Source organism: Uranotaenia lowii, chromosome 1 (genome assembly GCF_029784155.1).
Source record: "Uranotaenia lowii strain MFRU-FL chromosome 1, ASM2978415v1, whole genome shotgun sequence".
NCBI lineage: Eukaryota > Metazoa > Arthropoda > Insecta > Diptera > Culicidae > Uranotaenia > Uranotaenia lowii.
Window position 1 is genome coordinate 114986848 of NC_073691.1, and position 21858 is coordinate 115008705.

A 21858-nucleotide genomic window follows, 5' to 3' on the forward strand; every position below is an offset into this window, starting at 1 on the left:
TTTTACCCGGGCATGTCCGGGTATTTGATACAAAATTTAAGAAAAGGTCGGTCCGACCCGGTTGCCCATATTTCGTTGAAAAAATCCCGGGTTTAGCCCGGTTTCATTAACTTTATTTGCAAACGCAAACACAACTTTTATTTAATCATTCAATTATTATGATAAGACGTATACAATTAAATCTTTTGGATAGAGTTTTAACAAAATGATCATAAACGATCTCTAGAAGCTAAAAATACAATTCATTATCAGATGATGTGTTTGGATGTAACAAAAAAAAATGATTGTGGGTTTTTTCTTTATTTTTGTTGAGAAGCTCCTGGATTTTGACAAAATTTGGATATTGTTAGGATTCTAGATAAAATAGCCCAAATACGTGCGGGCAAATTTTTGTTGCCTTTATTCTCCCCGTTATTTTGTTTTGTCAATTTCATGGCCATATTGAAGAATCTCATTTCACTCAAGCAGAATAGTATTGAAGGTATTGAACGATATGACTACAAATTTTTTGACATACTCCTCATTGTTTTGATAACGAGGAAATATTCCATTGAAAAATCTTCTCTTCATATTTATTCTGTCTTATTTGAATATAATTAGTATAGGCAAACTTAAGTTGATTTAATTGATTTGTTTTAGGAATTGTTCAGGATGAATTCAGTTAGTTCGGGAATAAAATTTATCAATTTTGTGATTCCATGAAAATTTGATCATTTGAAAAAAAAATACAATTAAGAGACGTTAAGAAATCTCCTCTTCTTCCTTCAAAGCTTAGAGGCTTAAAAACTGAAGGGAATTAAGAATATAAATAAGTTTAACTTTTTTTAACTAAACTCATCATTAGAACCAACAATCAGTACCAGATGTCAGAAACTGGTTTTTGATTCAATAACATCTTCGAACACAAGAAGTTGAAAAGCGTAAATTCAAGTATGAAATGGGAATAACTTTCTTTCTCTACGTAAACTTAGAGTTTTCAATGCCGTTTTGAAAAAAGGGATTTTTAACCATTTGATTTAAAGTTGCTGTGGAACAGAATTCTATAAAGATTGTGAATGTTTTAATTTTATTTGATCAGAACTTAAGCATTCATATTTTGATAAATATTATAAAATTTAAATTGAAGATCATAAAGTTCAAAAAAGATAATCATATGCATTTCAAGTAACAGATATCTAAAAACAGATTTTAATTTGGAATTTGTTAAAAAAAAACTGAAGCATCAAAAATCGCAAAATTGAACACCACGAGAAGAGTTGTTAGGAAACACTGCAAAAAGAGATGTGCCTTGTCTGCAAATTTGGTATCCGGTGAAGAATACTTCTCACAAAATTTTGACGTAAGAAAAAGACAATTGACTAAAACTACGTAGAATGGCGACACATTTTATCAAAACATTCTTTGACGCTTTTATCTTGGGGTTAATCGAAAATGGACAAAACAATGCCTAGAATCTTCTGTATACGAAGAAAACAATGTAAAGAGTTTATTTTCAAATTCATCCCAGAAGATATTCGCTATGGCGACATCCATAAATTACGTAACGCAAAAAATGCACTTTTTTACCCCCTTCCCCCGCCCCGTATGTCATAAATCGTAACGCGTTGACGTACCCCCCAATGAAAATTACGTAACACTGGTACTTCCCCCCCCCCTCCCCCCCTAGTAATCGAATGAAAAGTAGGTTTTCAAGACCACTTTCATTAAAAAAAAATAAAACAAATATTTCTTGATTTCATTATGTAGACCATAACTTAAGCTTTCATATGCATAGATATTTTTTTGAGTATGTAATGCATTAGCTGCAATAATTTTTCTGAGGCATGTTTTTTCGTATTTTTTTTCTTTCCCACTGAATAACGAGAAAACTAGTAGCTTTAGCTGTATATAATGTTGCAAACATATTTCACTGACATAACAAGGTTCCTAGTGATATAACTTTCGTTGTAATCGGTTAGGTATGAAAAGAGTTATAACAATTTTAGGTTGGAGTGTCAAATTGACACTCCTTAGTCTTATAAGGAAGGGTAACGAAACCTAGTGCGGATGAGGGTTAAGGAGTTTTTCTAGAATCTTTAAAGAGGAAAGATCACAAACCAGTTTCAATCATGTTGAAGCTTACAAATTTCAAGCTGATTTTGGTTTGCTTTTCATTCTGCAAAAATTGTATGACATCAAAATAGCTGCGATTAAGTAAACTGAAAATTTTAAGGAAAAAATCGTTACGTAACGATGAGCATAAATCCCCCCTTCCCTATGTCACAATTCGTAACGATCGAGCTTACTCCCCCCCCCCCCCTAGAAGCGTTACGTATTTTATGGATGCCCCCTAAAAGCTTTCGCTGGAAATCATTAAATTAAAACTAACATTTAAATTTCTTCGTTAATAGTTAACTTCCGAAGGAAATCATCAGCATTAAAAAATTTTCGAATTTAATTAAGTAGATATGGGTAATGAAAAAAGTTTAAACAGGGAATTTGAATAACCAAAAAAAAACTGCGAAGCGAAAAACAACGCATTAATCAAGGTTTAATATGATGGAAGCTCAAATGAACGTTTTCCTCGATTAATTGACTCAACTAAACACTCTCATTGGCGAAAACTAAAAAACGACACTCCGGCATATCACGGCAGTGTTAAGGTCCAATTAATATAATTTGACAGAAATATTACGAAAATTGTCCGAAATCTGCCCCGATCCACCCCATTTTGCGGAAACCAATCCAATTTCATGAAAATATATGATAATTTACCCTCTACTTTCATGATCATTTATTTTGTGAATACTCAAAGGCTCAACAAAGTTTGCCGGGTCAGCTAGTGTAATATAAATGTAATGATGAATTGGCACAAATAAATACATATTTAAAAAAATGGTCTACATGACCCTAACCGACTAATTATCCTTTTTTACCGTAAAGGAAGGTTGAAGTTATTTAGAAACTTTCGGTTCGTTTTATGGAATAACAATAAACTCAAATTTTATGTAGGGGAGATAAGGGCATAATGGCCACCTTGATGAAAACGCTTGTTTAACCACAGAGAACAGCTATAATATGTGATTTACATCATTGTTTCGTGTTCAGACACTCAAATAGTCTATTGCCTAATTGGCTGAAAACCAGTCACCCCCTGGGGCAGTATAAGCACCATTAATCAGGGTAAGATGAGCGTTTTCTGCCGTATAATCTAGCAACGAATTCAACTCGATGAAGTCAACTGAATAATGGAGCTACAGCTTGACTTGTTTCATCTGTCGATTTGGCCTATTGGTAAGGTGTGGGAGAGGTAATCAGTAGACTCGAGTTCGATTCCTGGTCAAGGTGATTTTTTTTTTCATTTATCATTCATGATCGATGCATTTTGCGCTTAACGGTGAGGCATAGATTTATCACAAAAAGCGATAACAAAATAATCTAGGTCTGTTTGTAGAAGAATTAACACATGCTCATACATTATGTTGTAGGATTATGTTTAAGTTTGTCTAGTTATTTTGTTTTAAGCGTGTAGTGAGTGAGTCAAAAACCTACCAAAGAATGAGTGTTTAGAAATAAAAGTGTACCTGTCCACACATTCTGCATCAGAAGCCACCAAGGAAGGAGGATAAATCGTGTTGGCTGATTGAAATGTGAGACCGTGCGAACAACTCCAATCATATGGGATAAACATAGGGCCCTATTATATAAGACGAGTCGAGTAACTCGACTCGACTCCAGTCACTGTCGAGTCGAGGGAAAGGTCATATTCAGGGTGGGTCAGTAGGGTGGGTGCATATTGAGGAAAAGTAGGCAAGGGGTACCAAAAGTTTCTCATTGGTGGGGGGTGGAGACGGAGCATTTTTTGACAGCGAATTGTTCGTCTACCATGCCTACGATTACGATTGCCTGTCACAAGATGGACGATTCCGTGCATTGGTATAAGAACACACCTGAAGCTTTACCCGCCGAGAGAGCCAGCCGGAAGTCGTCGGAGGTGCTCCGGGCAGCTGCGGTACGCCCATCGAAACAGTGCAGCCAGACAGGGTTGCGAGTAAAACGGATACGACTGTAATAATGTTAAGCTAGCTTAGTGTGGTGAATTTTTTTCCATAACACTGTTCTCCTTAAATTCCACTTTCCTTTTCCGTTCAAAACCTATCGATTTCATGTCACATCCACGCATCGCCAAACACAATCCTATCGCTCCGAAATACGAATCTAGAATGATCAAAGTAATCAGTTTATCCAAGAATCTCCTATGACAGTCACTCACGTTCACTCATCTCTCAAGCACCACCCAATTTACATAAGCACTCACCATGTACACTCTTAAATCGCGTAACTATGTATACTTTTCTTATTAATTATTTTATTACACGGCATTAAGAGCAAGTCCAATGGTGTTGGGAAAAAGTGGTAGGAATTTTGACGTCTGTAGCACAGATGGGAATTTTTCTATCGTGAAATATAGACCAAAAATGTTTGCCGTCCACCGGTGTGATAGAATACGAAGGTATAAAATCGAAAGCAACCAGCGATGCCAAGAGAATTTGCTTTTCAGTAATTTTACTGAGTTTTTGTATTTTGAATTCACCGTTTGAAAATTGAAATCAAATTCATTTTACTTGATCATTAACTTGAAATAGTAGTGTCCATATGAAAATTTTATTATTTATATGTATGAATAAGTATTGTTCAAGTTATAATGCATTCAAATATTAAACTATATTCTGCAGAATTAGGTGTTTTGTATTGGAGTGCATTTGATAACACGAGCTGATCAAGTTTTTCATCTCTTCCTTAAACTTTCATTTTCAAAGTGATAATTAAGTAAGTGACAAATAGAAAGTAGTAGAAAGTCAGACACATTTCTAATTCCATAAAACCGTCATTCAAATTCAAAATAAAAAAAACTTTTATTAAAACCAAATAACTTCGATAAATTAAGTTTGCTTTTAAAATTAAAAACTAAATTTTTGTTTTAACTTTGTTTAACTTATTCATTTAAGGTAAAAAAAAAAGATTTAGGTAATCAATCCTCATTACAAAACGTATAAATTGGAGTAGCTGTAATATGTTTGCCATGATCTAGACGTCATTTAGTCTAATTTATGACCATTGCAAATTTATGTCTCAAAGCTCAATTATGTTACTGCTTGGAACTGTTGCATGGGACGTTTGTTCTGCAGTTTACTTAAGATGAAAAAAAACTCATGAAAAACGTATTCAAATCATCAGTCAGTTGTCATTATAGTTATTCTATAATACTGGTATTGTTCTACCAATGTAGCACACATGAAAGTGATTTTGGTATTTTAAGGACTATTCGAATTTAAAGGTTTTACATATAATTTAAATAAAGAGTCTTTGTTTCGTAGCTTTTCAAACAAACTTATATTCATGATGGAACCGTTAAAGGCGGCGTTCCGAACATGTTACCGGTCATTCCGACGGAATCCTTTTTTTCAAATAAAAAAAAATGAAACACTTTCCTTCTCCCGAAAACCGCTCAAACAAAACAAACAAACCGAGTTTATTTATTCACACAGCTATCTGGCATCTCTGCCCCTAAAAATGCATGATAGCCCATTCGATTGGCAAGGGCATGAACAAAATTGGTTGTAAATTTTAAAGAGTTGATTTACTTCTTTGCAATTAGTATCAATTCAATTGATAAAAGATTTTTTTTAAAAAGAAAATATCACTTTATGTTTAAATCCTGAAATTGCTCAATTTCCTTTATTTTCTCCTCAACTGAGGTTTTCAGCATAAGAAAGATGGCAGCACCGAATCGTTTCATGCACGAATACTGTATTGCAACGCCGACTCTATCACTCGGTTCGGTGTTGCAAAACATTGTGTTTTTCTATCACCCTCAGCCAAAAAGTGTTATACGATACAAATTTTGCAGCGCGAAACTGTTCGAATATCAGATTTTCCCAACACCGGTGGACGGCAAATGTGTTGTGATGTGATGTAAACCATCGAAATTTCCAACTCCATCTCAACCAGTGAACTTGCTCTAAAGAATCATTTGACATTAGTTAATTATCTGTTCAGCATCAATATTTAATTAAATGAATCATCTTTAAATAAAGATGTTTTAATTCAGTATTCAATGACCCTTTTTAAATGAAAAAGTAAATTAATTAGTTTATCTTAGATCATTATGAATATTTAATCTTTTTGTCTAGACGTATCCACCACACTTAGGTTTTTAAAATGTCGTGTTAGTAAATGACGTAATTGCTACAGATTTTGTGTTTTGGGTTGTAGTTAGCCGTGCAGCACACACAGAAAGTCAGTGGTGCTCAAATTGTATCAATGTTTCTGGTGTTTTGTTTGACGAATGATGTTACAAGCCGTATAATGTAACAACCAAAAAAATCAATCATGAATGGTGTGTGAAAAAAAACCCCTCGAACAGGAATAGAACTCAAGTCTACTGATTACCTCTCCGACACCTTACCAATAGGCCAAATCGACAGACGAAACAAGTCAAGCTGTAGCTCTATTATTTAGTTGACTTCATCGAGTTGAATTCGCTGCTAGATTATACGGCAGAAAACACTCATCTTGCCCTGATTAATAGTGCTCGGTTCGCCCCTGGTCAACAAATTTAAGTAATAATGCGTTTTAAAATTGATTAAAGTGAAAAATCAAAAATTTTATGAGGGTGAAAATTGAGAAACAATGTGTAAATCATGTTGCAGTGCGTACATTTCAGATCAAGATGATTTAATGGTCATAAAAGCTTATTCACTTAGTAGGCTTGTGCTGATTAAACAACACATGTTTATTTTTCCGTCCTGGAATTTTCCTCGTAAAAATTTTGAAAAGTTTATATTAAACTGGAAAAGTGCCAAAAAGGAAGCAGTTTAAAGCACCTCAACACATCCGGTTCAGCGTGCCGCCGGGGCAGCTTGGAGCTAGCCTGGTTGTAACCAATAAATTCGGAGGTTTTTAGCCGTGACCGTGCAACCAAGACACTATCCCAAGTCGAGGATTCACAATCATCAACGACATCATCAGCAGCAACGTTATTGCCAAAAACACCTCAAGTGGGGCAGCATTACCACCAGGAGCCCAGACCAGACGTAACAGTAAAATCTCACGTCGATTGGAGCCAAGGAAATCTCGTGGAAGGAATCAAGTCAGCATCAGTGTTCCGCGGACCAACAAACAAAAATCAAATAATCAAATTGTAATATTTCACGTTTTATTCTGTCCTGTAAGTATTTTTCTCTTTTTATTTCGAACATAGATAGCTTTAATCATATTTTGTTACGGCCGTAATAAAATATGGTCGAAGGCGGGGGGTCAAACCCAGCAGGTTTTGATAACAAAGCAGGACCTTCAGGTACTAATTCTGTTCCCGAAGATGAGATGCAGTCTGATACACCTGCGAGTAAGACCGCTCGTCTCAAAGTCTATCCTGAAAACCCATCTGTTTCTGGTCCATGGGTGGTTTTTTTCCGGCCCAAGACAAAACCTCTTAATGTCATTCAGATCACGAAAGATCTGGCCAGATGGCCCTCCGTCACCAGCATATCCAAAGTGAGACCAAACAAGCTGCGAGTTGTTGTGGCTAACTCAAAAGCCGCAAATGAGATTGTTGCAAGTAAGTTTTTCAATTTAGAGTACCGCGTTTTTGTCCCCTCTCGAAACGTAGAGATTGAGGGCGTTATCACTGAAATGAGTCTGACGCCCGAATATATTATCTCCAATGGGGTAGGCAAGTTTAAGAGCCTTGATTTGACTTCGGTCAAAATCTTGGATTGTCGCCAACTCGCAACTGCCACCTCCGAGAATGGTAAGAAAATATATTCACCGTCAGCCTCATTTCGAGTTACCTTTGAAGGTACCGCCCTCCCTCACTACGTTTTGATAGGGGGTGTTTTAAGGCTTACTGTGCGTCTTTTCGTCCCCCGTCCAATGACCTGTAATAACTGCCACAAAATAGGGCATACAACATCTCACTGTTCTAATAAACCTCGTTGTTCTCGTTGTGGGGAAAAACATGAGGTTGGCGCATGTCAAGTCGAAGAACAAAAATGTATTTATTGCGGTGGCACTCCACATGAAATTTCTCAATGTGGGGCTTTTAAAAGTCGCTGGGACAAGCAGAAGCGTTCGTTAAAAGAACGATCTAATCGTTCTTACGCTGCCATCCTTAAGAGCGCTTCTCCAACGTCCCAACCTGCGTCCAACAACGTTTTTTCGCCGCTGCCAGTTGATGAAGTGGAATCGGATTCAGCTGATGAAGGACGACCCTTCGTTATGATAGAAAGCTCAAGAAAGCGCATCAGAGCGTCTTCTTCTCCCAAGATTGCAAGAAAAATCCCTCCGATTAGTCCCTCATTTAGCTTCGGTAAAAAAGCGAATCCAGCGGAAAAGGAAAATCTTGTTCCTCCTGGTTTCCGTGGAAATACCTCTCCTTTAATTGATCCAGCAGTTGCAGGCACATCGAAACTCCCAACATCAAATGGATTCTCCGCAGCTCCAACTATCCAGTTGGGAGCCCTTAAATTTTCTGACATTGTGAATGGGATTTTTTCATTTTTTAACGTGTCTGACTCCATGAGAAGTGTTGTGAATGCAATACTTCCCATAGTGAAGACACTTGTTCAGCAATTGATGCAAACTTGGCCCCTTCTTTCAGCGTTTATCTCTCTTGATGGCTAATCTAGTTCGAGAGGTCGGAGATATCACTGTCTTACAGTGGAATTGTCGTAGTATTATACCAAAATTAGATTCTTTAAATTATTTGATTCATAAAACACATTGCGATATTTTTGCGTTGTCCGAAACATGGCTATCTTCTCAATCTAATATCTCTTTCCACGATTTTAATATTATCCGTTTGGATCGCGACGATTCGTATGGAGGGGTGCTTTTGGGGATCAATAAGCGCCACTCCTTTTGCAGAATCAACTTGCTTCTTGAGCCAAGGTTGATCATGGGTGACTTCAATTCACATGGAACTGTCTGGGGAGAACAAATTGACGATAGTCGTTCTACTCTTATCTATGACATTTGCGACAGTTTCAATTTAACAGTTTTGAACACGGGTGAAAAAACACGGGTACCTAAACCTCCTGCAAGACAAAGCGCAATTGACCTCTCACTCTGCTCAAATTCCCTATCATTTGATTGCCAGTGGAAGGTGGTCCATGATCCTAATGGTAGTGATCACTTGCCTATCGAAATTACTATCACCAATGGGGTCAGCTCTTCAAACACAATAAATATGACAAATGACCTTACAAGACACATCGACTGGAAAAAGTACTCGGACGAAATAGTAACAGCCATCGATTCTATGCATGTTTTACCTCCTTTAGAAGAGTACCACTTTCTTTCTCGTTTGATACATGAAAGTGCACTTTGTGCTCAAACAAAACCCATCCCAGATTCATCTGTTCCTAGAAGGCCCCCTAATCCTTGGTGGGACCAGCAGTGTTCTAAGCTTTATAAGGATAAATCGAAAGCATTTAAAGATTTTCGAAAACATGGAACTCTCGCCCATTTTGAAACATATGTTTCCCTTGAAAATCAGTTCAAAAAATTAATAAAAGGGAAAAAAAAGGCGTATTGGAGGAATTTTGTGGGAAGTTTATCACGGGAAACATCCTTGAGTACCTTGTGGAGAGTGGCACGAAGCATGCGTAATCGATCATCTACAAATGAAAGTGAAGAATATTCACATAGGTGGATATTTAACTTCGCACGGAAAGTCTGTCCAGATTCTACACCTGTGCAAAAAATAATCCGGAATGTGCCTCCAGATAGGTGTGATCTGGATTCCAGCTTTTCAATGGTTGAATTCTCACTTGCTCTCCTTTCTTGCAACAATTCAGCTCCGGGAATTGATAAAATCAAATTTAACTTGTTGAAAAACCTCCCGGATGCCGCAAAATTTCGCTTGTTAAATTTATTTAATCAATTCTTGGAGCACAACATTGTTCCCCAAGAGTGGAGACAAGTGAGAGTGATTGCTATCCAAAAGCCCGGAAAACCAGCTTCTGATCCTAATTCGTACCGTCCAATAGCGATGTTGTCTTGTATACGGAAATTGATGGAGAAAATGATTTTGTTCCGATTGGATAAGTGGGTGGAAACAAATGGCCTACTTTCAGATACTCAATTTGGGTTTCGAAGGGGCAAAGGGACAAACGATTGTCTTGCTTTGCTGTCTTCAGAGATACAAATGGCGTATGCGAAACGTGAGCAAATGGCTTCAGTGTTTCTAGACATAAAGGGAGCTTTTGATGCTGTCTCAATAGAGGTTTTGTCAGACAAATTACACTCCCGAGGTCTGCCTCCACTATTGAACAACATCTTATACAGCTTGCTTTGTGAGAAACATCTGAACTTTTCTCACGGAGATATTGCAATTAGCAGAACCTCTTTCATGGGCCTCCCACAGGGTTCATGTTTGAGTCCACTTTTGTACAACTTTTACGTGAGTGACATCGACAGTTGTCTCTCTGAAGGCTGCACTCTAAGACAACTTGCAGATGACGGCGTGGTGTCTGTCACAGGATCTACTGAGTCTCATCTGCACAGACCTTTACAAGATACTTTAGACAGAGGGGCTTGGGATTGAGTTTTCCCCTCAGAAAACGGAGATGGTTGTTTTCTCTAAGAAACGTAGACCTGCTCAACCTAAGCTTCAACTCCTAGGCAGAACGATCACTCAATCGAGGTGTTTCAAGTATCTTGGGGTTTGGTTTGATTCCAAGTGTACCTGGAGAGCCCATATAGAGTATCTGAAAGGAAAATGCCAACAAAGAATCAATTTTCTCCGATCAATCACCGGCACCTGGTGGGGAGCCCATCCAGAAGATCTTATAAAACTGTACCGTACAACGATTCTCTCAGTGATGGAATATGGTAGTTTCTGTTTTCAATCAGCTGCTAAAACACACCTCATCAAACTCGAGCGTATTCAATATCGAGGTCTGCGAATAGCATTGGGTTGTATGCCCTCAACGCATACCATGAGTCTCGAAGTTTTGGCTGGTGTACTTCCCCTGAAAGATCGATTTTATTCACTGTCTCTTCGGTTCCTCATCAGGTGTGAGGTCATGAACCCATTGGTGATTGCAAATTTCGAGAAGCTACTTGAGCAAAATCTTCAAACAAGATATATGGCTGTATATCATGAATTCATGTCTATGCAGGTTAATCCTTCATCGTATTCTTCCATCCGTGTTTTTCTCCCTGACTACGACATATCCTCTGTCCAGTTTGATTTGTCCATGCAGCATGAAATCCGTGTGATCCCTGAACAACATCGTCCCTCCGTTGTTCCAAGGATTTTTCATGCAAAGTATGGACAGTCCATTGGACACGTCAATGCTGAACAAATGTACTTTACTGATGGATCTCTTATAAACGAGTGTACTGGGTTTGGAGTGTTCAATCAAATATCCTGTGCATCTTATAGTCTGCAATCTCCATGCTCCGTCTATATCGCTGAATTAGCAGCCATTCATTGGGCACTGGATAACATAGCCACGCGAACCGTTGAACACTACTTCATTGTAACGGACAGTCTTAGCTCTGTTGAGGCTATTCGTTCAATTAAGCCCGGAAAGCACTCACCGTACTTCCTTGAGAAGATACGGATAACGTTGAGTGCTTTATTCAGACGCTGCTTTAACATCACTTTCGTCTGGGTTCCTTCACATTGCTCGATACTGGGCAATGAGAAGGCAGACTCACTAGCAAAGGTGGGTGCAACTGAAGGCGATATTTATCAGCGCCAAATTGCCTTCAATGAATTCTATTTTTTGGTCAGAAGAAACACTCTTGTCAACTGGCAGCGCAAATGGGACGAGGATGAGATGGGTCGATGGCTCCACTCGATTATCCCAAAGGTAAGCCTTAAACCATGGTTCAATATTTTCTCGACTCATATCCAATCATTGTTCCTTAAACGCGCTACTTTATCGTGTGAATCTTGCTAGCAGCAATCTATGTAGTTGTGGCAAAGGTTACCACGACATCGAGCATCTTGTTTGGTCATGTGAGGTCCATCTTGTCGCCAGAGGGAACTTAGTCAACTCCTTAAGAGCCCGAGGAAAATCACCTAACGTTCCAGTGAGAGATGTGTTGGCTGCGATAGACTTAGACTATATGTTCGAGATATATCTTTTTCTTAAATCTATTGATCTCCGCATTTAACTACTTTTTTCCTCTATTCGTCTCTTTACCTACTCTTAGTTCTAAGAATTTGATTGTAAAAAAAGAAACTTGATTTTGGCTCCGTTAAACTAAAGGTCCGAGCCGTTCCAAATAAACGAGATTATAAAAAAAATAAAAATAAAAGCTTATTTAATGGTGCTCAAAAATTATAATATTTTCGTCATTTGAGAACCTAGCTAGTTATCATTTAGTATTTTTGTAAAGATGAAAAGGATATTTCTTTTTTGGTTAAAAATTAATACTATAGGCAGTACGAAAGAAATCCTCATGAAATTTTTTTTAAGAAAATGCGTACTTTTGAAGAAGAAAGGAGTGCTTATTATGCCTTGGGTGCTCGTTATGCCCTTATCTCCCCTAACTAGGACATAATATAAGCTTGTTTCTGGGTAATTTAGATCAAATAACACTTCACTCAGACGACTCCGATCTAATCCGAATGCAGATTTGAATTTTTGAGAGAATTTCTTTCAAGATAATTGTATTGGGAATTTGGGTCCAAAATTTTCTACTTTGCAATGGTTTGATTGGCAATCGCTACTCGAGATTAAACACAGTTTTCGTTATTCCGTACAAAATTCGGTAGAAAAGCTGCAAATCCACAGATTTCGAGCATCGACTCGTAGATCCGTAGAAGTTTTCAAAATATATACATAGATTTTTATAAATTTTAATTTTTTTAGATCTACTGGGAAATCCATTGGTCTTGACATTCATTGACATAAAAAGAACGCTATAAGTACTCGAATAAACTCATCCCAAGTCTTATTGTAGACTTAGAGTTAGCATTAGAGTCTAAGCTTGAATGTATTTAAGATTAAAGCTTATTTATCTGATTCTGCTGAAGTACATTTCACTTACCTGTTCGTAGTTATGCAACGACGCCCGCGTGTGAAAGAAAGTGTTGACTGGTTCATTGTTGATAGTTTCGACTATGAAGTTTCCGAAAACATTCACCGAACTACCGAATTGACTTCTTATTTGATGGTTCAGGTTTCCGAGCAATGCCAAATGGTCTGGTTTAATATTGTTAGATAGCTGTCCTCCACACTCTATGCTTTCTACTTGCAGTCTAGACTGGAAGAATTTCTTGGAGTTTATTGTTAGTGGGCCATCCATGTAATGAATACTTGAGTTCAAACTATTCAGATGGATACCATTCAAAGTTACAGTATCGGCATGTTGTTCTACGATGATTTCTCTTAGCATTTGTGCTCTAGAAAAAGTCTTCCAACTTTTTAGAAAAACTTTCGCTTGATTTTTGTTAATTGAATCACCAAGAAGGTTTAAGAAGTTGCATGTTTGACTCAGAATGGTTTGTTCAGTCAGAACTTTTTCGAAATGCATCTTTGTTGCTTTGAAAATGATTTCGTTTTCGATATTCTCTTTTCCATCTACAACACCAGTCATCAACACATCGTAAAGTACAGAATTCTGGTGGTAGTTTTTCATAAAAACAGACTTTTTTGTTTCAAGATAGGACGCTAACTTCAGATTCGGCATAGAAATTGAAGTAATATTTGGAAACATGTAGCCGTTCACATTCGATGAAATCCTCGTAGTGCCAATTGAAACATCTCCAAGAATTTTGATCGATTGATAATTAGCGTTCAATAGATGTTTTGTTACAACGTCTGGAAAAATAAAAAAAACATACAGAATCGGAATTTTTTAACGTTAAACCAAATTTACCATTTATCTGCTTGGATGTTATGTATTTTGATGATATACTTTTGAAAAACCACTGTCCAATAATATTTTGCGGTATATATTTGCGAAGCACGCCATTGAAAACGTAATCTAAGGCCATGTTGTTGAGTTGTTTAAAAACAGACGGATGCTCCAGAACAACATGATGCTGAATAATTTTACTTCCTCCGATTTCTTGCCGTGCATGGCGTCGATCTCCCTTCAGCGTTAGTAAATCGAAGTATTCATGAACAGCTATCTCGTTGATATGTTGAACCAAGATTTGTTTAGTGGTGACCACATCAGATTCTACTATCAAGCGATCAATTTGTAGTTGCTTGGGTCTCATGTTACCCGAAGTGATATTTCGTATGTCGGCAATTATATTTTCTACGCTGTATTCGTTGATGAGATTCGTTTGAAGGTATTCTGCATTCAGGTCTAGCACCACCATCTGAGGAACGGTTTGAAGGGTATTGGAGTTAATACTAGACAGAATGATAGTAGAAAATTGATTATCTCGTAGCTTCTTTAGTGACATATTTCTTAATAGTCGTACTGAACATTCGTTCAAATTTAGGTGTTTAACTTGATCTAAATTCTGGAACACAAATATTGATGTCTTCGATTCGACAAGGGTAGTTGATGGGATGAAATCAATGAAGTCTGCTGCAAAATTTTCTACATTGAGTACACCGTTGAACACTTTTTGACCGTAGACCGTTGTCCTGTGGAATAAAGAGAAACCCAGCTCAAATCAAACCATCTTTACGTCAGGAACTAAAACAGGGAAAATAATCGTTGTGCATCCTACCTCTATCATATTAATTGTTTGCATTATATTGTCTCAATGTACTCATTATTGAACGTATACTCACAATGTTCCACGACGAACCGCTTCAGAATGAATTTTGTGTAACAGACTTGGCACATTAGTTCGCAGCTTAACTGAACCGTTAACAATAACATCAGTAAATCGCAACAACAAGGATTGCCATGCATAGCGTCTCAAGTAGACCCCAACGTGATGATAGTTCAACTCGTCACACAGAAGCTGGACCATTTCAACCCTCCTTTGGAAGGCAAACGATGGTATCTCCTAGAAACAAAACAGGTAATTACAATTCAATAAAAAAAGCTTATTTGAATCAAGCATTTACCTGTTCGACATGTTTCATCCAAAAACGGTTGCTCACTTGTGGCACAACAGGTAAACTATTGAGCATCATTTGGAACCGTCCGCTCTCGGGAATCAAATTTTGAATTTTGAGTGTTCCCTTCAAATGAACTTTTCCACTGTAAATTTGAGAGAAATCCTCAAATTGTGTTCCTAACACGTGACGCGTTAGTTGTAGGTCATCTCTGGATAGTGTGAAATCTTTCATTACAATGATATTTGATGCATGTGCAGCTGAAAATTAAATCAGACAAATTTCTGTTATAATTTGTGTTTTGATTTTTGAAATAAGCGAAACATTACTGTTGATTTGGGTTGTTTTCCCAATGAAAGAAACATCTTCCGGGAGTTTGACCTCGTTTATAATCCGATTATGGAGCTCTGTGGCGTATACTTTGTTCATGAATATTTCAGCAACAACAGTTTGATTGGAGCGCAGATCAAGGAAGCTTTTCGTTGAGATCATATTGATGTAATCTGTTTTAACATTTCTTATACGCGCTGGAGCTCGCAGGTGTACATTCCCTAATAAAAGAAGATACCCATTAAATTTGTCAATTTGTTTGAATGGAATTATTTCAACATTAAGTCGAAAAAGTTTCAAATAGGTTTCAACAAGTTCTTTATTTCAATTCGTATTCTTAAACTTAATATTTGAACATTATAATGATCACATAATTACGAATCAATGTTTGATATATTGATTTTATAGTTTTTCGATGGTATTCGACGAATGAAATTTAAAATGTTAAGATTTCGAGTGCATGAAACTTAATTCACTTAATTCTGTCTGGCTGGAAGTGAAAGTATGATTGTTCGACTTTTTCCGGGGCTGAACAGTGCAAAAAGTAGTTTTTTTACAATTAGTTTATTTGAAAAGGCTCGTACCTTTGAGTTTTAAAGTGCAAATATCTTTTTTGCTTTTTACAATTTATTACTTAACCTAGTTTTACAATTTTTCAAAGAAATGAAATAAAAAGGGAAACATGAAAATAAAAATAGTTATAGACAAAGGTCGATAGCTTTTAGGATAGATTCCGAACATGTAATCCAAGTCCATCACATGGTTGCCTCTTCCATATCACTGATTTTTGGTTGAACTCATAATATTGCTAAATCTACAACTGACTACGATCACTACGAATAAACTAGCGTTGCTGTAAAGTTGTTTTGGCTATCGAGGGTTTCTCATCTGCTCAACGCTAATATATCTAACATATGGCGGATTGAACTATTTTATTCAGGCCAACTTAAAGATTCTAAATTAGTTTTTGAATGTCACAAAAACAGAAGATGGTGTAAGTTAGTTTTTGGAGGACACACATCAGAAGCGAAAATGTAAACTCAATTTGTTGTGTAAGTTGATTTGTTCTACTGACAATTGTTTTCAGTTTCATATTCATCCGCTGGGACATATATGTTGAAGCGCGCATACTTTGATCCCGGTAGGCCGAAGCAATTAGAAAAAAAATCCCCCAAAATGTTTCCAAATCAATTTTACCACGTAAGTAATTTGATATTTTTTGAATATTTATAATGTTCTCTAGGTTGAAAAAAAAAACCGTTTTAGATTTGGACGATTTTATCAAATTTTGTTTCAGGACCAGGGTGCAGGGTGACACGCAAGTCTAAAAAAATATCTTTCTGGAAACGGCGGAGCAGCAGCATCAATTGCTTAAAAAATATGCCACTAATGTGATATACGATTAAATTTAAAAAAACACATGTCTTATTAAAAATAAAAAGTAAAAACAATGCATTAATTGCCGTGTGAACGCCTTGGAAATTCTAAGATCACTAAATCAAAAAATTCGAATTGCATCAAGGTCACTAAAAGTGAATTTCTTGGGCCAATAATCAGAATAATGTTATACTTTCCGATGGAGCATGATGGACCAGACGGCTAGCAGTATCATTTATATGAATTGCAATTGAATCGGAAGTTGAGATGAGCAGGAATTTTGGCGGTGGTATATTCTTGTGCTGGTGATTTTTTGCAAATCCGGAAAAGCTTTTTGCAGCGTGAACTTCAACAAAACTGTGTTGGAAAACTACCTCTACATGATGAACGTGGCCTATATAAAACTAGAAAACCAATATTGACACTTAATTTGGTTTTAACTGCGAGATAGTGCTGTCATCTACAACTTGAAACTGGAAAAGTGTGGTTTACTGAAAAAAAAACTAAGTTTTTGAAGTTTTTGAGGATTCTAACCTGTTTTTTTCTGATTCAAAATAAACCCAAAATGTTTGTTTCATCATTTCACGTTATTTAAATGAAGAAAGTAAGTAGTTTGGTAAAAAATTTCAGCTCAAATATCAAATTCCTTATTTCTAGAAGAGCATCTCTTTAAACCCCCTTTTAAACCTTGAGAACCTTTGGATTTCTATAAAACTCCTTAAAATCCAATTATCTATTCAAAACATTCGTAGAAGCATTGTAGTTAACTTTTACACAGAAAATTTTCAGAAAAAATCTTGTTTTAGTTGAAAAACACAAGTGGTACTATTCTTATTTCGCACCCTTTTTTCATATTTTTGGTTCTCAACACCAATTGCTACGTCCAAAAAAGTAAACTTATGCTAGTTTTATCCGTTAAACAATTCAAAACAAATTGTAGAAGAAAATTTTGGTGATTTTCAATCATTCATATTTTAACAGTTGACGATCAAACTAGGTTCGTGCAAGATGTTTTTATTCGTTCAAGCTCTGAGAGAAAGCTTTTTACTGGTGGTGTTTTTTTCTTCTAACCTATTTATACGGACCACGTGCTCCAAAATGGCTAAAAGCCTGGTTAAAAACACGATATCATTTAAATTCCCGGACGGTGCAGCAGGCCCATCTCTAGTGGAGGTGGCCAGATTTGTGAAGGCATTCGATGCAGATAGGAAATCTATGGAGTCGACGTATAAGATCGCTGAGGAAAGGTCGATCTTTATCAAATTCAAGACGCAAGAAAGCATGCAGGAGGCTTTGGCACAAAATCCGGAATCACATTTCTTCGAGTACTCTAACGGCAACAAGGTATCGGTGAAAATGGGCATCGCTGGAGGGCTCAATTTGAATTTTTGAGCTTCCTGCAGAGGTTTCCAGACTCTGATATCGTGGCGGTTCTATCCAAGTATGGAAACGTCAAAAGGGTAGTACGTGAGAAATTCCCAGCAGAACTCGAGCTTGACCTGTTCACTGGGGTCAGGGGCGTTTATCTGGATCTGAAAAAGGAAATACCTATGACATTGTACTTCCTTAATCGTCGAGGGTTCTTTCAAGAGGGTCTAAAACAGAGGTGCTTCCTATGCAAGCTGGAAAGCCACCTTAAGTTAGATTGCCCGCAGAATAAGAAGCGACGCGTAGAACAGGAAAAGAAAATCAATGCTGAAACAGAAAAGTCAAAAATTATCGGAGGGAGTGACATGCAGCCGACCTATTCAGCTGCTTTGAAAAATTCGGGTCCACCAGTCAAAATGACTGAGGAGTTGAGTATGGTGAAATTGGTATCCGCTCGAAACAAACCAAGTCAAGGAAGGTCTACGAAGGGAGAAAAAGAGGCCCGAGACGAGGTGACGGCACCGGCTAGTGTGGTTTCAGATGCTTTGTCTGAAAGGTTGGCTGATAGCAATGTTGATATGGACACAGAGACGGGAGGCTCCAACGTTGGGTTGAAGAGAACTCACTCGGACGATTCGACGGATTCGACAGCAGCTGTAAACAACAATGACGATGGGTTCGTGAGGGCTGGGAGATCGAAGACGCGCCGGGCAAAAAAAGCTCGCTGGAAACTTTGGCCTCAAATCCGAAGACGGCCTCTTCGGAAAAGGTACGAAGCACATCACAATAGTAGATAAATCAAACATAACCTTCAAGTATCACGTTGTTTAGTTTTTGACTGTACATATTTTGTTGTTGTCTTTTTTTTTTGTTTTTGCTCTTTAAATTTTAATTTCTTAAATTTTAAATGATGCAGTACATTAGAAAAATTGCGACCATAAATATTAATGCTATTGCCGTAGAATCTAAAAAAAATCTTTTACGAGAGTTTATTATAAAAAATCATCTAGATGTTGTCATGTTGCAAGAGGTTCACTTCCATGATTTTTCCTTCATTCCCAATTATAATGCGATAGTTAATATAAGTTCCCTTAATAAAAGAACAGCAATTCTGTTTAGAAATTCGCTGGATTTTAGCAATGTTCTGTTAGATCCTTCTGGACGAATTATATCGGTAGTTTTTGATGAGATAAACTTACACAGTAAACGAAAATTACCGAGTTCGGTAATTTTTTTACCGAAATCCTAACATGTGGAGTTCGTTAAACTGTTCGGTAATTTTTTCATGGCCAAGAAGTGACAGCTGTCAAATATTACGGACCTTTTTCGGTGAAAAATACCGAAACTCGGCTGATCATGTCTAAGTTCATCTGTCAAAATATTGACAGTTGTCAACGTGACAGCTCGTTATATTACAGATCAACCGGTATTGTTGAACCGAAATGCCTGTAATGCCTGAAATGCCGGTAATGTTCAACCGAAAAGCAATAAAAGCTCAGTAATGTATACCGAAAAACCAGTACAGTTTACCGAAACACCTGTAGTTATTACCGAAATATCTTGAATTATTACCGAATACCTGTAATTATTATCGAAATACTTGTAAATATTACCGAAATACCGTGTTTTTTTTGCCGAAAAGCTGTTAAAGTTCGGTAATATTTACCGAACAACCGGTAAATTTTACCGAAATTTCTGTAATCATTACCGAAATGCCGGTAATATTTACCGAAAATAGTAAAATTTTCGGTGATGTTAATCAATTTATTGGTTTATCGGTGGACGTTGTGTTCTTTTATTAAGAACATTCAAGATTAGGAAAATTACAGATGTGTTAAAATTAGAAGAAATCAAAAGACCTTGATAATCAGCGAATTTTATTTAGAGGCATTTTCATCACACGTCATGAATTTGTTTAGCACCGATCAACTATTTTGAAGTAAGGCTGTCAGAAAAAGTTGACCCAACCATCCCAAAGTAGTTGACAAAGTGTGGTTTTCCCAGCAAGTGTAGCTTGCAGTGAGAACGAATGATCGTTGATGACATGTGATGAAAATGCTTCTGAATCAAATTCTTCTCGATCATTTTCAAGGTCTTTTGATTTCTTCTAATTTTTAACACATCTGTAATTTTGATAATCTTAAATGTTCTTAATAAAAGAACATAACTTTCATCGATATGGCCAATAAATTGATCAACATAACCGAAAATATTACAGTTTTCGGTAAACTTTACCGGCATTTCGATAACACTACAAAAATTTCGGCAAAAGGTATGGTGAGTTAATATAAAACAACTAAACTCATATGGTTATGTTTCTGAATAAACATTTGTCTTTATTTACATGGATGATAATGCATGTTGCGGCCGCCACTATGTTAATTCCCATTCCGGTAGTAGTGACGTTCTGCTCTGGAAGAAACGGAAATGCAAGTCGATTAAAGGAAAAAAAAAGTGCGGATGTTTGGTGATTTTGACATTCCAGCTGCTGTGCACTTTTGCTCCATCTGGACGAATCCTATTGCAGCAAGTGTGGCGGCTTTGCTGGTTTTAGTGAGGTTGATGGGGCACTATTAACAATTTCATACTTACCTTTAATTTAAAGCTAAAATAAACAAATCCACGCGAACCGACGATCATGGCGACCCTTGCTTGTTAAATAATTTGACGGACGGCTTCTCAAGCACACGATTGAACACGGTTGCAAAAGCGAGAAGGGGAATGAGAAATACTGCCATCGAATTTTGACGATTGTCTTGAAAGAAACGATATTTTCAGTTTTACTTTACAGTTTTCGGCGTTTTTTACCGAAAATATATTGCAAAATGATTTGTTTACATATAAATTATCGAGCTTCGGTAATTCCAGATGTGAATTAATGAAGATCTGTAAAAATAGACGTCAGTTCAATCAATTACCGAAAATTTTCGAATTACAGAACTGTTTCTGTAAAATAAATTACCGAACTCGGTAATTTTCGTTTACTGTGTAGGTAATGCTTATGGTCATGCTGGATCACAGCATAGATCGGAAAGAGAAGAACTATTCAATTACACTATAGCGCCTCAATTAAACAAAATCGGAACTAACTCAACTATTCTAGCTGGAGATTTTAACTGTGTTATAGACTCTAATGATACTCGAAACAACACCAATAATTTCTCGATTTCGTTGAAAAGGTTGATAGAATGTTTTTCTCTTATCGACGTATTATCTTTATCAGTATCTAAAAAGAAACAATTTACTTTCCACCGGGGTAATTCCGCCTCACGATTGGATCGTTTTTATATTAGTAAATCGTTTAATGATTCTTTTCTAAATGTAGAAACCCTTCCTGTTGCCTTTTCAGATCATAATGCAGTCGTCATTAGTTACAAAATAAATCAATCTCAAACTCTTCCTATTATGGGAAAGGGGTATTGGAAAATTAATACTAAGCTTATGTATGATCAAGTATCTCAAAAAGAATTTGTAGAATGTTATAAGCAACTCAAAACAAGGCGTAAATACAATACAAGTTTCAGTGAATGGTGGTCTTTTGATGTGAAAAATAAGATCAAGCAGTTCTTTAGCAAGAAATCTTATGAGCTTAATAAATCAATTCGAATTAAAAAAGATGAATGGACAAAACAAATGTTTGATATGCAGCAAAAACAATCACAGAATTAGGACGTAGCGGATGAATTAGCGATAGTTAAATCCAAAATTGTAGATGCAGAACAAAATCGGTTAAATGCTTACGCTTTACGATGTA

The 21858-nt window shown here is 36.7% G+C and overlaps 1 protein-coding gene across 1 annotated transcript in view; it reads right to left on the minus strand.

The window, feature by feature from the left end:
- Window positions 1–21858, minus strand: part of LOC129739088 (uncharacterized) — a 74014-nt gene that overhangs the window by 32962 nt on the left and 19194 nt on the right. The window contains exons 9-13 of the mRNA XM_055730483.1: window positions 15359–15580; window positions 15039–15289; window positions 14757–14977; window positions 13882–14606; window positions 13051–13823 (exon numbers count right to left, since the gene is read on the minus strand). Of these exons, the coding sequence (XP_055586458.1) occupies window positions 13051–13823; window positions 13882–14606; window positions 14757–14977; window positions 15039–15289; window positions 15359–15580 (2192 nt within the window). The remainder of the gene's footprint in view (window positions 1–13050; window positions 13824–13881; window positions 14607–14756; window positions 14978–15038; window positions 15290–15358; window positions 15581–21858) is intronic.